Source organism: Argiope bruennichi, chromosome 7 (genome assembly GCF_947563725.1).
Source record: "Argiope bruennichi chromosome 7, qqArgBrue1.1, whole genome shotgun sequence".
Lineage (NCBI taxonomy): Eukaryota > Metazoa > Arthropoda > Arachnida > Araneae > Araneidae > Argiope > Argiope bruennichi.
This window is the reverse complement of record NC_079157.1, coordinates 126,194,748-126,212,422: the sequence shown is the minus strand read 5'-3', so window position 1 is coordinate 126,212,422 and position 17,675 is coordinate 126,194,748. Positions and strand designations below refer to the sequence as shown.

Sequence of the window (17,675 nt, the reverse complement as noted above, 5' to 3'; positions counted from 1 at the left end):
ATCCATCAAGATGTCTTCGTTTTATAGTTATCATGTTAACTCTTATTCGAACAGCCGGACGGACGGTCTTCATCTGATTCATTTTGCATAAAAGTGAATAGAAATCAACACATTTGGTGTAAAGACCCTATTCCAAATTTCAATTGACTGGCTCAAAGTGTTTTTGAGTTATCTTTGTCACAGACGAACATTGACCCAATGTTTTACTTTTTTGGACGCGGGGAGGTCTTAAACGTGAAGATTCATCAAAATCTTAAGTTCGAAATTTTTTCGACGATTGCAATACTTTCACTACGACACTTCAATGTGAGAAATTTAAAAAAATACTGTCTCCAAAAAAAAAAAAAAAAAAAGATATTTAAAAAGCTATAAGACAGTTAAAATCCAGTTTAGAAAATTTGGCTAAATTAGTTTTTCTACCACTCAGTGCAAATAGAGATCATAATTCCAACCTTATTCATTTGTCAACGGTTGTTTTAATTCATTGATCATGTACCAAGATGAAGTATGACGGTCATTTTAACTCATTAAACCGACTAATAAAGCTTATTTAATACAAATAAAATATATAAAGAATTTATATATTCTTTGTATTATGTTTCCAAATGACATTTGTATATATATTCTACACTTTGTATAGTGATGATCATATGGCTATTTTTCCTAAGAACATTATTTTGGAATTGTTTCAAGTAATATATGCAGATACATTATAATATATGCAGATGTATTCAGATATTTTACAACTTCATCGATTATTTCCTCTTACTGTTAATGTTAAATGCGTTGATATTTCACTTTAGTTGGAATTCATCATTTTATTTCTGAAGCGCACTTCATGCAGTTTTTTTTTTTTTTTCACCTTTCATCATTTTATGTTTGTCACATAAAAATGACAAATCGCAAGGAAATTTTAAATAATTATTCTGCCTTTTTTAAAGCATTCTAAGCTTGAGCTCTCTAATAATATACTTTTCTTGCATTCATTTTCCTAACTTCAAAAACCACAACTGAACTTTGAATCTAGTTTGCACATCTCTCTTAGATGGAAAGAACTCATCTCGTTCGTTGAAAATAGATTCAGCCACTTATAAGATTAAATTTTTGTATGACCTTCGTGGACTTGAAAAAACTTTTTTCTTTGCTTCATTGTCATTTGGGGCAAACCGCATTTACTTGTGTTTATATTGTAATTAATTTAAGTGTTTATTTAATACTTTTTTATAATGACGTAACGCTCCATCTGATATCAGTTTGCCTACATTTCTACTGTTATATGTGTTTTACATATAGCATCACAAATCAACAAAAATGCAAAATTTGTATTGGAAATTGTAATTTCTACTATCTTCATGGTTAAATGACTCGACCAGTTTGCTCACATATACTGTAGTTTGTAGTAAAAATTAGAACTTATTTTCCCTCCGTCTAAATCGAAATCCCCATTTCCGAATACTATGCAAATATATTTTTATTACATGTGTTTAGACGTTTTTTACAATACGGCTCGAATCAGTTTACGTTATTTTTAGCCCACCCTGAACATAAATATTTACCCTTTAAGTACATAATTAAAAAGTAGTAAAAAAAATATTCTCCTAGAGCTTTGAAGTTACATGATCTTTTATTCTTATATAATCCATTTCCGTCAAGTCGCATGTTTTTTCTTAAAACAATAATGGCATGTTGTTTAAAATAACTGTTGATTTTTGCACTGCATACTTGGCTTTAGTTTTGATGATTAAAATCTCGACTGACGACCCATATAATGTTCGTATCAATCTTGTTGAATATCTCTTCCATTTTCTCACTTTGTCTGTAGAAATGCTGGTCTGTAGTAGAGAAAGTTTCTTCAGTTTTTAATTTTAAAAATTCCTTACTAGAATTTAATTTCTCATAAAAATACGATACAATTCGTATATTTATTACATTGCATGGATTTAAAAAACTCAGCAGTTAGTAAGTTGATAATACATGAAAAAATGTTATTTTACTCGTAACTTAAACCATCGAATCTTTTGGTCAGCAGCATACACAAAAAATTTATTCCATCCACAGTTAATCTTTTGTAAAAATGGAGCTTCTTGTGCACCACTTAAGTACTAAACAACTTATCAACATCATATGCAGACTGTTAGAGAATTTAGTTTGAATATATATTTCTTTTCTTTCAGGCAGAAGTTATTAAGAGGATGAAATCAGTTTTAACTCCTTGAAATACGAATTTACTTCACTTCCTAATTAGATGACACATTCTGGTTGAGATATATATTATTTTAATTTTTATAATAATATAAGGGCATTTGGGATATTGAAGCATTTTTAAGTGATTTTTGCATTTTAAATGAGTTAATAATTTTACTTTATTGCAAGTTTAAAATTAAAATTTCAATCATTCGATGCGCTAATCAGATTTATCATTATAGTGAAAACAAACACACAAAAATGCGCGAATCATTTTTAATTCCAAGAATTTTTACATTTTAATAAAGAACATGTCAAAAAAGAAAACAAAAAATAATTAATCTACTGCAAAAGGTAAAAAGGATAAATTCGAAAAAAGTCCTTTTTGATAGTTTTTCGTTCATTTACTGTCGTGGCACAGGTTTTAAAGCAATAGCTCGACGTAAAGCATCAGCATATTTTTGACTAAGGATCCCATATAAATTGCCCAATACATGAGTTTTGTAAGTTTTCTGAAGATAGGGTAGATCGCCTCTTATATAAGCGGGAATGTTCGAAAATACTGGAGTAAGTGTATCTAAGTTACCCACTTCGAACTTCTTTAAGATACCCACATAATTCTGGGGTCTTCCCACAATTTGCAGGTCAACAAGTACTTCGGTGACAGCTGCTTGCACTTTCCCAACATTTGCATATGTGGAGTTCCTGACCACTGTTCTGTGAGCCGACTGCAGAGGAAACAAGCTGAGAGTGCAGTTGATGCTGATCTCCCCCTTGTAAGTCCTGGGCCCTGTACAGTCCCCTTTCCTCTTAATTCTATCCAGGCCAGTCACATTGCCGAATGTGAAATGGACTTCTATTAGGCCTTTACCATACTTCGTAGATCCCAAAATTGCTGTGAACTCGGGCAACCGAGCTGGAAGTAAGTTTGCAGAAAGAAGTTCCTGCTCAAGTGATGACTGCAATACATTGTCAACGTATTGATTGGCTGAGTTGTCTGCAAAAGCCACTCCTGCGAAAGAAATTTTGAATGTAAGGCAGAAGTATTAAAGGGAACACAGTGTTCAAGTCACTTCCAATGTTAACATGGATTTTATATATTTGTTGCAAGAGCCAAGAAACATTTACCGTATGAGAATAGAGTGAATTGGCATTCATATTATCGTCGTTTTTCAGTAATCTAAGTTGACACAGAATTCTATAAAATATTTACAATAACTATATGCCTAACAAATTAACTTCTAGAAAATAAAGTTTATTTTATTTTATTTCATTGAAACGAATTTTTGAAATGTGTGTGCGTATTTATTTCCATGTATTTGGAAAATATTAGATCCTAAATGGAGGGAAAATTTCAGTTTTTCTCATAATAATATCGTGGTGTATTTTTCCCGTAAAATTCTAATTTTTTATTAACATTTCGTAAAATGAAGTTTAAAGCATGCCGAAATAAAAAAGGGATTGCGCTATTATTCTTCTATCTTTGGTAAATATATCACGTGTGGATTATGAATAAAATAACAAAAAAAAAAAAAAAAAGAGAGAGACGAAACAGACTACTGTAATTACATGTAATGTCTTTCAAAAAAAATTGTACATTTCTATGAATTGTACCTTCTCTGTACATTTTGAATGGAATCCATCTATGAAACTTCTCTGCCTGTCCTTCCATGTCTCCATTCTGATAAGATAATCTCGTTTATGAAGTGAGGGGTGACATTATGACCATCCATAGTTCAAGTACACGGTTCTTGTCACGGAAACTATAAATTTTTATCGAATTATGGGCAAAATGACCAAAGAGAATTTTGTCTGCCTATCTTGTGAATAACGATTTAAAAGTATTCTTTCTTACATGTAATCTTTGCAGCAAGTTTACAGATCTGTATCATATTTTTACTTCAACTGCTTCACGGTCTTTTTTGTCTATCTAATCGTGCATATATAAATATGAGAATTCAAAACTAAGGAAAGCTAAACAAATAATATTTGGTACAATTTTTATGTTACAACTTTCAAACCGAATCAAGAATTGGGCACAGTTGGCAAATGAGTCTTCGTACAAAAAAAAGAACGTCATCACAACAATAGAAAGTTACAAATGTTACTGATACCATCTTCAAAATAAAAATCACTCAGTACATTTTTGGTTTTCTTCACATTACTTTTAAGGATATGTTCACCCAACAACGACTTAATGCTTTCAGCCCAATGTGACTTTGGGTTGAAAGCATTAAGTCACTTCAAGTTTTGGAAAGGAACCGTTTTTCTTGTGTATCAAAACACCAAACCTTATCTCAGCTTGTTTAGGCAGAGAAATTTTCTAGACTCGATGAGATTTTAAACTCGTGAGTTTTGCAAACGTAACTAAGTTCCCCATATCGATTTTCAGCGTTCAGTTTCATATTTTAGAAGGACTATCAACTTTTTTTCGTTTTCCCCTGGCCATCTCACTAGCCCAGAGGCACAGAGTTTAAAAGATTGGCAGAAGAAAATATACAAAATGTCATGAAATAACTTACTTTCTCTGGAAGCATCTGCAGCTAAAATGAATGAACGGTATGAAACCAAAATTCAAATATAGACTATCGGAGGCATGAGAGATGGATTTCGGAAGAAAAAAAAAGTCATCGTAAAAAAAAAATCGACACACACATACACAGTTGCTTATGTCACTGTTTAGATGAAAACACTAAAATCAATGATTGCAATGAACACACGGAAAGTGAACTGAAAAAATTTTTTCAATGCACGAGCGATAAAAAAAAATATATTTATGTAGAAATGAATGACACAGTATGGAACAAACACACAAAAAGTATTCTATTAGGGGGGGGGGATACAATTTTAATGTACTGTTTTTATATAAAATAATAGATTTGAAACATTTTTTGTGGATTCCTCTCCTCATAGCCTTCAATTATCTGTATATGAAATTTGTTTTCGTTCCGTTCATTCATTTTCATCGCAGATATCCCCAAACAGAGAAATTAATTTACTGTCTCCATGGATAAGGTTGAAAGTAAATTCAAACTCAAAAGAACAGCAGATATTGGAAAACTTATAAAACTTTAATCGTATACATATTTTTACACTTAGGAGAAAGATGCCATTTTTTTTCTTTTGGCATAAGAAGAATAAAATAAAATTTGACTAAGCAAAATATTTTAAAAACTTTATAAATCACATAAGAAATCCAATGTAATCAGTCATCAATAGATTCCGAATGGTATGGATCAACGCTTGTTTGAATTGTTCTTGCCGTCTTTGGTAAAATAAGTGAAACTTTGGAGTTTTCCGCAATAATTTCCGAAAATGTTCCTTTTATTTCTTCAAAGTGATTTTTACATCATTACACCTATTATCTTAAAATTCAACAATTATTTTTTCAAGGATACTTATTATTTTGCCGTTTAATTGTTTTTCTATTTTTAATCAATTTTTTTAATTAAGTGCATTTTCCAAAATCATATTTCATATCAGATTTTAAAACATTAAACTTGCATGACATCAGTGCACTTACAAGTAGGGATTGCAATACCGGTATACCGGGATACCGAATACCGGTATTTTGAGCCATTTGTACAATTTTGAAATACCGGTATTCACAAGTTTCAATACCGGTTTTTCGGTATTTACTAGAAATTTTTAAAATTGCCTCCACTATATGTTCAGGTATCGCGAACATAGCAAAATAGTATACGTTTTTGTTTTTATGTATCTCAAACGGACGAAATTAATAAGCTAATTAATGGCTTAATTAATTGCTTAATTCTAAATTACTGAGACATGGATTATCCTTGAAAGAAAATATTGTATCCATAACGACTGAGGGAGCAACAATTATGAAAAAAGTTGGAAAGTTGATTGGTGCAAATCAGCAGTTGTGCTATGTACATGGAATTCAATTAGGAGTAATAAATGTATTATACCAAAAAATAAAGAACAGAAGCATCCAAATACTGTGGATATAAAAACTTCGGATTCCAACTTTGAAAAGAGTAAGAGTGAGAGTGATATTGACAATGAAGATAATGACAATGTAATTGTTGAAGAAGATATTGCTAATGAGGATGAAATATTAACCTATCAAAAATTGCTTCCTATAATTTATAAAGTTCGGAAAATTGTTAAGATATTTAAACGTTCCCCTATAAAAAGGATATATTACTAAAATATATACTAATTGAAAATAAAACTGAATATATGTTAATATTAGATTCTAAAACACGTTGGAACAATTTACTCCTAATGATGGAACGATTTTTGAAACTGAGAAATCCACTCCAAAAAGCAATAATCGACTTAAACCTGTAAATTAATTTTTCAGATAGTGAATTCGACTTAATATCCAGAACTATATCAGATCTACTTCCAATAAAACTGACTATTGAGGCATTATGTCGGAGAGATTCTACTTTATTAACAGCTAATGCATCAATAAATTTCATGTTGCAGTCACTGAAAGAACAGCACATATCACTATCTGAAGAATTATATATAGCATTGAAAAATCGCACAGAAGGAAGTCATACCGAAATAGAAAATATCTAACTATCTGATGGTATTTACATAATTATAATGATAATGAAAATGAAAAAGAAAAGAAAATAACCAATTCAAATCTGATTAAGTTTAGAGTAAATTTTCTTAAAATTTTTTACATACAAATCTATCCACATTCAGAAGAATTCAGTTCAATTATCGAAGACTATGATGTCACTACTGTCGATAGTGAAAAGGAATTGTCTCTTGAATAAAAATTAGAATTAGCGATAAATAAAAAAATTTCAACGAACCAAAATACAATACAGAAATCAGCTATATCCAAAATCATCCGACGAGAAATCTATTTATTTGAAGATGAGGGATTTAGAGGTAAATACTTGGAAAAAGTATATCGCGCATTGCTAACAGAACCCCCAACTAGCGTAGATGCCGAAAGAGCGATTTCGACAGCTGGTCATTTTTACACAAAATTACTTTTCAAGCTTAATGACAGTACAATTGATGCATTGTTTTTAAGATCACATTTCAAAAATTTGTAATAGTACCACAGACGAAATAGTGATATTTACACTTTTTTTGGGATTTAAATAAATAAGATGTTTCTTTACTTTTTTGTGATTATATACTGTTATAATTATAAGTTACAAATTATTTTTTGTCATATTTACACCCTCTAACAAAACTGGCAAATAAAACAAAAACAAAACCTGTGTTGTTTTTTTTCTTTTTCTAAAATTTCTAATACCGGTATTAAAACCGGTATCCCGGTATTAAGATTTAAAAAATACCGAATACCGGTATTGAAATTTTGGTCCGGTATTGCAATCCCTACTTACAAGAGAAAAGTCAGTTTTCCTCAACATGTTGCCATCATGCTTCAAATTTAAAAAATGAAGTTAACTCACCGCAAATTAAATTTAGAAAAATTTTATTTTTAGCACTTGTCTGTATAAAATGAAATAACATGAAATGTTCTTAAAAAACAGGAACAAAAAAAACCTGTTCTGTGACTTTAAAATATCTGCTTTATTGATTCAATATTTCTATATTATTAAAGGCAAACATCTTTATATATATACTAGCCGCCTTTGGCGACCAGCCGGGTCGCCAATCTTAATGTTCGTTAAAATTTTAATAATTAAATATTTTATGCAATTCCAACTTTAATAGATTCTTCAGCAAAATATTTTAAAACTTCAAATTTTGATAGTCATATAATTCACTCATAATATTATAAAGGCCTTCAGTCATAACGTGATATGTATCTCTCTAATTTTCTGTTACCCCTCGTAGAATTTATGCTTTAAATTAAAGTGTAAAGGATTAATCTGCAATTAATATAATAATATTTTTTTACTGAAACAAAGCATTTTTTTTAATAATATGATTACTGATAATAGAGTCACTGAGCGTTTAAACTTTATGGGCACTAAAGAATATCTTTCTTAATTTATGTAATATCTCAAGAATTTGTCGATAAAATTTTCTCAGATTCATCATGAACGGATCGATTCATTAACAATGTTTCATTTTAAATGCATCAAACACTAAGAAAATAAAATGAATCGTTTAAAATAATCGGTCGAAAACAGGTTTAAAAAAACTGCTTAAAAAACGATGTACTTAAAACTATAAGCATATATAAAAAAATATATAACTGACATAAATACAATTTAATTATAAAAGCATGCAACTAACCTAAAAATAATTTAAATCATTGAAAACAGGTTAAAAAAAACTACTTAAAAAACGATGTACTTAAAACTATAAGCATATACAAAAAATATATAACTAACATAAATTCAATTTACTTACAAAAGCATACAACTAACCTAAAAGTAATTTAAATTGTCCGTTGATAATGGTTGTCATGCCAACAATCAGAACACAGTGCGCATGCGTGAATTTTCTTCGCCTTTCACGGTAACGCAAATGCGTGAATTTTTCTACGCCAGTTGCGGTAACGCTATGCAGATTATACATTTTTAATTTCCTTTATTCTGTGTTATTTTAATTCAAAAGTACTTCAGAATGAATCTGAAACATGTATTAATTAACAATGTTTAATTTTAAATGCATAAAACATTAAGAAAATAAACAGAATCTTTTGAAATAATCCGCCGTAAAATGTTAACCCTAGCCTCATTACTGTTGGGAGAAAAAAAAAACTAAAGCCTTACTCATTTGGCGGTGGGAAAAATGGAAGATTTTTTTGGCGGAAAAGTTGGCGGTGGGGAAAATGGAAGATTTTTTTGGCGGAAAAGTTAGTTTTTAATTAATAATTAAAATTCTAATTAAAATTTCAAAAAAAGGGACTCCAGGTGCACATTTCCGACCTCTAAGGTATACATGTACCAAATTTGCTAGCTTTATGTCAAATGACCTGGCCTGTAGAGCGCCAACACACACACACACACACATTGAGCTTTATTATAAGTATAGATAATATATAATCCATTCAATTCGGAGCTCAACGATCTTTTATCTAAATCTTTAGCAATAGGCGTATCTAATAAGAAAAATGATCGAAATGAAGTAAAAAGTTACATTTTATGCAGTTTCAGCCTTAAATGTTTCAATGAATTATAAGATATTTTTATAGAAATTTTTATTAAATAATCCTCTGAAATATTGTATAAATTATGAAAAAAAGAACAGTTTGTGATGTATATAGAATGTCACTGCTGAATGATTCTATTTTTTGTACTCATAATGTTCTTTTAAAAAATGTTTGGTTAAGGCAGAATTGTTCGCTGAATTTTAAAATTTTTTATTTGAAATTAAAATTTCAATTTAAGTAGAGGTGACAAAAAATGAGGGAAATACACAGTACAATCGTGTAAAATTTCTAAAATATTCCGAGTTGTTTCATAGTCAAAATTTTGAAGGTTAAAATTATTTTGCGAAGAAAAGCTATTAAAACCAAGTTACATATAATATTTAAATGAAAATTTTAACGACCAGCAATCCCGCAAACCACCTGATTGCCGAAGGCGGCTAGTAAGAAGTAAAGTAAGACGAGACGAAAACCCTCTTTTCTTTTTTCGGAATGAGAAACAGTTCTAGAAAAAGAATAATTGTAAAAAAAAAAAATCGTTTGCAGAATACAACAGCAAAATTACTCACCAAGAAGGAAATGAAACAAGAGGATTTCTCGAAGCATGTCGGGAAATCTGAAATTGTTCGAAAAAAAATTGAGAATAGTTATTTTGTAGTCTTGGTATTTAAAAGAGAATATAAATCCTACTTTCGTTTCAAAATACAAATGGATGAAAAGTTATTATTCTGTTCGTTAATAGTTCATTTAAAAATATGCAGGAGGGCGGGACTCTTTAATACTATCAATCATCTTTCAATTCATTTTTCCGGAAATATGAAGAAGACAGAAAACGAGTTTACACATTCCTATTTACATTTATATGAAATTGGCGTTGAAACTCGTGATTCTCTAGAAATTATATATTATTTAAAACACTATTTCCTAGAGCCAAATGAAAGACGTTGATAAGAATTACGAATATTTTAACTCTTTGCACTCAGAAAAGTCATTCGTCTCATAACTATTAGCCTAATACAAAGATTTGTTTATTGCTGTGAAAAAATAAATATACATAATTGTTTTAAGTCGAATTTCTTTGAAGAACTAATCAACGTATTTTCACCATTCTGTAGGCATTTTAAAGAATCAAAATTAAATAAATAAATAAACAAAACGTCAAAATGATGCACCGTCCAAAAGTGAACACTCTACTACCACAGAAAAGATATAATCAACACACCTGATTCGAAGAGTAGCAGAATGAAATGAATTTCTCCAAACACAGCAGCACTCTTCAGCTGTCCGTCTAATTACCATTTCAGATAGGCAGGTGACTACGTTAAAAAGTCGAATTTTTGCGAAAATATAAAATTTGTTTTATTTAGTATTCTTCATCTTTGAATAGTATTCTTCATAAAACCGTTTGAATTTCGTTTGTAAGTCACCTTTTTGGAGTTGCGTTGATTTTTATATTTGCATGCATATTCGTTTTAATGATATTTTAAATCTTTTAAATTCATTTTATGAAATTCTAATATTTAGTTCAATTTTCCTACGAAAAATCCCATAAATTAAAATCTGATGCATATTTTGTGTTTAAATTAGAATTATAATTTTTCAATATGTTTTGCAATTTTTGAACGAGGTAATAAATAATCCATTTATTTAGAAATGTTCTATATTGATTGAAGGACTCGCAATGTAATAAAAATTGAAAATGTCATGTTATTTATCATTCGAACCCGAATACTGAAGGGATGGATTGAAACACAGATTTTTTTTCTTTAACTAGGTAATATATTTTTTAAGCTATCTTCAAAATGTCAAGCTGATCATTTGATAAGCGACTAAACTAAAAGATTTTGTTTTCGTTTTATATTTCTTTTATAACCAAAAGAAGACTCTTTTCCTAATTTTTAACAGAGCTTAGATACTTACCTAGTAGATTTCGCTTTCATGGATGTCTTTTTCAATACTTTTTTTGCGAGAATAGAAATACTTTAGGACATTCTCCAAGAAGATTATAATGGAAGTAGTCACGGCATTTAACAAAATGACTCGCTCCTATCGTAAGTCATTCAATGTACACCATTATTCATTTTCAAGCACCTTAGTTTTAGTTTCTGTCACATTTTATTTTTAAACGATGTCAAATTGTTTATTATCTCAGTTGGAAAACAAAACTACCGAATTATGCAATCCAAAATAACCATTTATTTTAATTCGATATTTCAAATCAAATTGTTTAAGTATCACTAAATAAATAAATAAAATTTAATCAAGAATAATGGCAAACTTTTTGCAAATAAAAGCTCAGTCCTTAAAATTTAGTTTAAATTTCCTTACTTCTTCGTATGCGGAGTTTTCAAGAAGAAACTATAATATTTTGCGTAAAAGTAACCATTTTCTCTTGCGGTTGAATATCTACATTTTAGACATCTCTAAGTCTACCTCATCTACATTTCCCCATCTGTATCTAAATTTTTCGGGATTTCCTTCCTTGTACGTGAACTCTGCAAACTCTACGTGTAGTACGTGAATACTACAAAGTAGACTGACTCCATTCGGTGCACAGTTTCGAGTCCACTGGCATAACTTGAAAAATATTTTATTCGGACTCATCGAAATCTGAAACCTGGAGATGAATCAAATTCTCGATGCTCAGTTGCTTAATAGTTGCAGTGCTGTCTCTTTCTAGGCTCCGCGAGGGAGATGAAATGACTTCACTGAAATATGACAATGAGATATTATAGGCTCAAGAAAGAAGATACTCACTTGCTGTCTGTTGTCAATAACTGCGATTCACCTCACACCTTTTTTCTTTTAAAAGGGATGATTTGATAAGGTTACTTTTATAGATTAAAAAAAAAAAGTCTAACACCTGTTCTCCCACTTGCAGATATGCGGCGTGCGATTAGAGGTACCTGTTTCTATCGTTTACATAAAATATAATTAAAAGAAAGCAGCATTTGGAGAAAACAGAAATTGCCTCCACGAGTTGAATAATCATAAAATAATATTAATATGCATTCCCTAAAAATAGTGTCTTTCGGATGAAAATTCTTCCCTTATTTTATTCCTTATATTTCCTACGGCTATCCTAAGTCCAGTATATAAATCCGATTTTTTAAACGAACGATGTCGCAGCAATATATCCGTATGAAATGACGAATGCCCGTCAACGAAAATGAGTTGCATTGGCAATTGGAAAAATTGGCAATAAAGGAAAAAGAAAATAGAAACAAACTAGCGGGAATGGTCTAAGAATCTTTCTCCATATTCTCTAATAAAAATGTTATTCCAGAGAACGCTTTGCATGACATTGATGTACAGTGTACATTGTGTACTAGTTACGAAATATTAAACTTTGACGATTCGTCTGTCGTATGCAGTATCCGAGAATCAAAATTGTGTTTGACACATTTTTTTCGAATCGGTAGAAACTTACATTTTGCACAAAACTTAGTGACTTGTAGTGACGAAATCACATATCGGACTTGATATGCCGCAGTCATTGTGTTTTTGAGTTATTGTTTTTACGTGTTTCTGAAAGTACAGGTCGATAGACATTCAACCCCTTCTTTGGATTCGACTCAAAATTTAATAGATGTCTATGATATGGATGTTAAATCCGTGTATCAAATTTTATCCATCTAGCTCTCTTCGATGTGTAGTTATCGTGTTAGCTTATATTCGAACAGAAGGACAGATAGACTTCCACTGAACGGGATTTGCTCAAAATGTGAAGGAAATTCACAATTTTGGTATAAAGACCAAATTTTATTTTTCTGCCTGAAAGCGTTTTTGAGAATAATTGAGAATTTGGAGTAATGGAAAACGTTTTGAAATGCAATGAGAGAGATTCCCAAGAACAGATGTTATCTTTTCACTCAATGGTGTGCTATACCGACTTCAAAAAATCAATTCACAGAGTAGCAACTTACTATTATAAACTCAACTCTTTCTGCTTTTCTTTATAATAATATAGGCCGAAATTTTTAGTTTATTATTACTGTGGGAAGCGCTGACAGATCCCGTATCCTGTATGGCGCCATGCTGGCCATGTTGCGTCACGTCATTAATCACGTGATGCTTTCCCGCCATTATTGGCAGACGAGAGTTGGGCAGTGAGACTGCAAGACGTGTAGCTCACGCTCATGTATCTTTTATGTTCTATGTAGTAATGTTTTGTCCTTTGTACTTTAATCTTAATAAATATATTTCAAATATTAATGCTGGTCGTTGCCTTTTCCCACATTACCGAATTTGTAAATCCTCCCCATTTTTGTCAAAATACTATTGTCGAAAAGTGCTACTCTCGTCATCTGGAAACGAACAGTCACTTCTTTTTAACTATAATAAATTATATAATTATAATTTTTCATTTCATAAATAATGCATATGGTATTTACAGTGAACGTAACAAATAAGATCTACTGCACGGAAATATTACAACTCGATGTTTTGTTGCCATGAAAATCTGGGTCAAATTCTGTGCTAAATCTGTGCTAAATTCAAATGTGCTAAGTTTACTTCTGAGTGCCTTTTTTAACGATAAGTGAAATCTAATATTAAAAAATGACCATCAAAAATTCTCTAAAGGCCATCTTCAAATGCAAAATGGTTCATTAAGTACCACCACGAATAAAGTTTTGATAATGTCATGCTCCCCAAATATTATATATTCACGCAAGGTTTTCAACATAAGAATTTTGCTGATTCTTCTTGTCATTTAATTCTTCTTTTAAACTTCAGGCTCATTTAAACATCAGACTAATTATTGTAAACTCAAGTTTTTAAACTTTGTTTTCTAATAGGGGGGCTTTTTTTGTCCATTTTTTTTCTTGATCAGAATTTATTCAAATCAATTTTTATTCTGTTTGATGGCGTACAAGTTCTTTTAATGTAGATTCAGAGTTTATTTATAATTTATGTTTAATATGAAAGGGTTTTATTTCTATGCGCCCATTAAATATGGTTTAGGAGGGAAGTCTTTAGGTAGTTCTTTCTGTTGCAGCTATGTCCATCGTGCAAATGAATTGCTTTGAAAAAATTCTGTAGCTATATGACCATAGTTTGAAAAAAAAAATCTGTTTGGTATCAGTATTTCTGTTTGATATGAAATTTCACGTAGAATTATTGAATTTCGAAGGCTTTTATTTTATCGCACATGAAGTGTGGAGAAAGTACTGTACTTGTCAAAACATTCGAACGGAAGATTTTTATGAATTCGTCGGAATCTCCAGTTGAGTAGAATTAAATTAGTAATTAATTTTCAATCAAATAAAATTTTATTTAAATCTTCCTTAGAATCTTTTTTATAAAAAAAATTGATAGTGCTTGTGAATTCAAATTACTTTTTCATCAATACTGAACATACAATATTGTGGAACGTCGAGCAACTTTTTTGCCCGAAATTCGCTAGAAATGTAAAAATGTGGTAATTTTTGTCACTAAATTTTTAGTAACCAAATTTGAAATTTGGCTCCCAAGTCTTTTACTCATATATATGTTATTAATTAATTAAAATATGCACTTTCTCATCAATTAAATGACGCAATGACTGTTAAAACAGTTAGAATGATCTACGATTGTAAAAGTAAAATCCAGGAAAATATTTTTTAATGAAGAATTTTATTTAATTTTTTTCACGGCTTATTGATGCTCAAGTCTCCTCCCAGAAATGTTAATATGAGGAGAGAAGAGATTTCATTTTTGAAATACATTTGTCAGAGCATGTGTTTTGATTCTGTATGAAGGATTTACTCCAATCTACATTTGTAAAATGAAATGTTTGCGCGTCGGTGATGTCTAATGCATCGCACTAATAGCCACGGAATTTGACACAAAAATAATCATAATGATGACTCAATGCACCCATTTATTTATTTATTGCAAATGCTCAGAAGATTGGCTAAGACGTCATTAGATCTCAAACCTTCCAATATGAGACACAAGAAAGGAGGCAAAACCGTAGCAGATTTAGTGTTAACCAGGGTGCACCACGTGGAGACCTACTTCGTTTTCTTGAGGGCTAAATTTTAAAATGACGCGTAGAATTTTTTTATTTAATATTTAGTGTTGTTTTCGATGTTTTTTCGCACATATTTCTTCGTAGTATGGATTCTGATGTTTGTAGAAAAAATATGAATGAAACTTGATGAAACCATAAGTAATCATCATATGGATAGAGAGAAAAAGGGAAGGAAATACTATTGGATTTGGAGAAAGACTTTTTTCTGTGAATAATATTGCTTCCCAATAGCAACTGCAGCAAAAAGATTAATTATGCTTCTTCAGAAGACACACACACACACACTATTTCTATTGAGTGATTTTTAGAATAACCTATATTCACAATTTTTACTGCTTGATCTTAAGTGTATATTTACAAATTTTTACAGGACAGATATCTCTAAATTTCTCAGAAACAGCAAGAGAAAACACTTTTCATTTCATTCGAGGTCCATGCTTAAAGTTCATAGAATTTAATATGAATCAAGAAAGTGATAACAAGAAATGCTTTTTCGATAACTTCCTTGGTTTTAAATATAAAAAAAACTTTCCCGACCCTCCTCTAACTAAAACTAAAACCACTAAAAAAGTACCTTCTAACTGCTGCAGATATTTCACCCACAACCTTGTTTTTTCATCTGTGGAAAATACGATGAAGCCTTCTTTTCATGCATGTCTCTCATCACTTGAGGTTGCGTGTTTAAACATTGATTTCTGATTTGGTCTCACATGAAGCTCCATAGCTGCCATTCAGCTGCAGTGAAACCTCGCTGACCATCTCCGGTAGTGAATGATCCTTATAACGCGCAAAATAAAATGCAAAGAAGTGACTCGCTTAACGAGCAATGTTTCGCAGTAGGAGTGGCGCAGAGACCCACTGAATAAGTTTGTGTTGAAAGCTTATTTGAAAAGAATGCCTTGTATATGCACCCTGTCTCCGAGGGGTTCACGCAAGTGCCCGTAGAGTCTTATCGACGAAATTGTATTTCCCTCCAAGATTATAGAGTTAGAGGTTGTTAACAACGTCATCGATAAACTGGCAAAAATGACACAGCCAGGTCTACCAAAACCCTGATGAAATGGCATTCTGTGGCATAGCAGAAAACTGCGGAAGAGATTTAATGTCACAGCCAGATCTACCAAAAACTTCATGAAGTTGCATTCTATGTCACAGCAAAAAATGGCGGAGGAGAATGGGTGGAAATCAAAGATTCAAAAAACTGCCAGTGAAATAAGACAGATGCTAAAAGCATGGGAAAGGATGATAGCATTCTAATAAGGCATTAGCAGTGCGCACCACACATTCGTCTAACGATAATACTGTGTCTTATTTGTCATCATTTAAATTTTGAAGGGTAACCAAAGACAAATGTCTTTAGGCTACTTTATTGTAAATAAAAGTTCACACACACATTATCTATACTTATAATAAAGCTCAATGTGTGTGTGTGTTGGCGCTCTACAGGCCAGACCATTCAACCTACAGCTACCAAATTTGGTACGTGTATACCTTGGAGGCCGGGAATGTGCACCTGGGGGTTATTTTTTCGAATTTTTAATTAGAATTTTATTTATTTAAAAATTAAGCGAAATTTTGGCGTGTTTCTGTTATAACTTCCGAAAATATTACCACACAAAAAAGATTTTTACATGAAGTTAAAGATCAAAAATTTATCTTTTAAATGATACCAATGTTTTAACCTTAAAATTAAATTCTATTTTTAATGAATTTTTAAATAAATATTTTAACTATATTTTTCAACAATTTTTTTCGTACAAAATAAAAATAAAATTTAAGCTGCACGAGCACGTTTTGCATTCATGGGAAAAAAGCTTTTTACAAAGTGTTGCCATCACATTGATTAAAGCTCCAATTAAAAATAAATTAAATCTTTTTGGAAATGAAATCTGCAAAAATATAATTTTCGGCACGTGTCTGTAGGAAATGAAACAAATATAAAATATTATTTTTTCTAAAAAATAAATTGAAGAAAAATTATTTTATGATCTTTTACACTCTCTATATTATTAATCCAATAAATCAGTTTTATTTTAAGGCAAGTTTTGTTTAATATTAACAGGATATCCATTCAAATCAGGGCCACACAGCTAATTTGTAAACCTTTAGTAAGACACATATCTGCTAAAATGGTCTAAATGGTAAATGATTATATTTTATGTAATTTGATTCAATAAATGCTCTAATAAGTAACGAATTTTTGATTTTACATAAAGCTTCTGCAGTGGAAATCACGATTAACAAAATGTTCTTGAAACACTAATATTTTAAATAAAAAGAGTTAATTTCCAATCGACTAAATCAATCACTTAAATTGACTGATTTATGAAAATTTCAATATCACTATTCAATAAAAAAAGGATAATTTTAGATTTTCCATCGATCGTTTCAAAGAAAATACGCCAATCA

The 17,675-nt window shown here is 30.7% G+C and overlaps 1 protein-coding gene across 3 annotated transcripts; it reads right to left on the bottom strand.

The window, feature by feature from the left end:
* Positions 1 to 2,444: 2,444 nt before the first annotated feature.
* Positions 2,445 to 12,057, bottom strand: LOC129975984 (uncharacterized). Of its 3 annotated transcripts, none has more exons than XM_056089304.1 (3): positions 12,008 to 12,057; positions 9,820 to 9,866; positions 2,445 to 3,196 (listed from the first exon to the last, which is right to left on the bottom strand). In XM_056089304.1, exons 2-3 carry the CDS (start codon positions 9,854 to 9,856, stop codon positions 2,589 to 2,591), a joined length of 645 nt encoding a protein of 214 aa, XP_055945279.1. In that variant the 5' UTR covers positions 9,857 to 9,866; positions 12,008 to 12,057; the 3' UTR covers positions 2,445 to 2,588. The 3 variants fall into 3 exon arrangements, with proteins under 3 accessions (XP_055945279.1, XP_055945278.1, XP_055945277.1); XM_056089303.1 differs by lacking the exon at positions 12,008 to 12,057 and adding an exon at positions 11,171 to 11,205; XM_056089302.1 differs by lacking the exon at positions 12,008 to 12,057 and adding an exon at positions 10,473 to 10,564.
* Between the last annotated feature and the right edge of the window lie 5,618 nt (positions 12,058 to 17,675).

What these genes read in the sequence shown, in the direction of transcription:
- LOC129975984 (XM_056089302.1), bottom strand. Translation starts at nt 10,549, where the DNA reads ATGGTAATTAGACGGACAGCTGAAGAGTGCTGCTGTGTTTGGAGAAAT. An exon ending in TCTGCTACTCTTCGAATCAG is followed by an intron (nt 9,867 to 10,472) that starts GTGTGTTGATTA and finishes GAACAATTTCAG; the next exon opens with ATTTCCCGACATGCTTCGAG. An exon ending in CTTGTTTCATTTCCTTCTTG is followed by an intron (nt 3,197 to 9,819) that starts GTGAGTAATTTT and finishes TTTCTTTCGCAG; the next exon opens with GAGTGGCTTTTGCAGACAAC.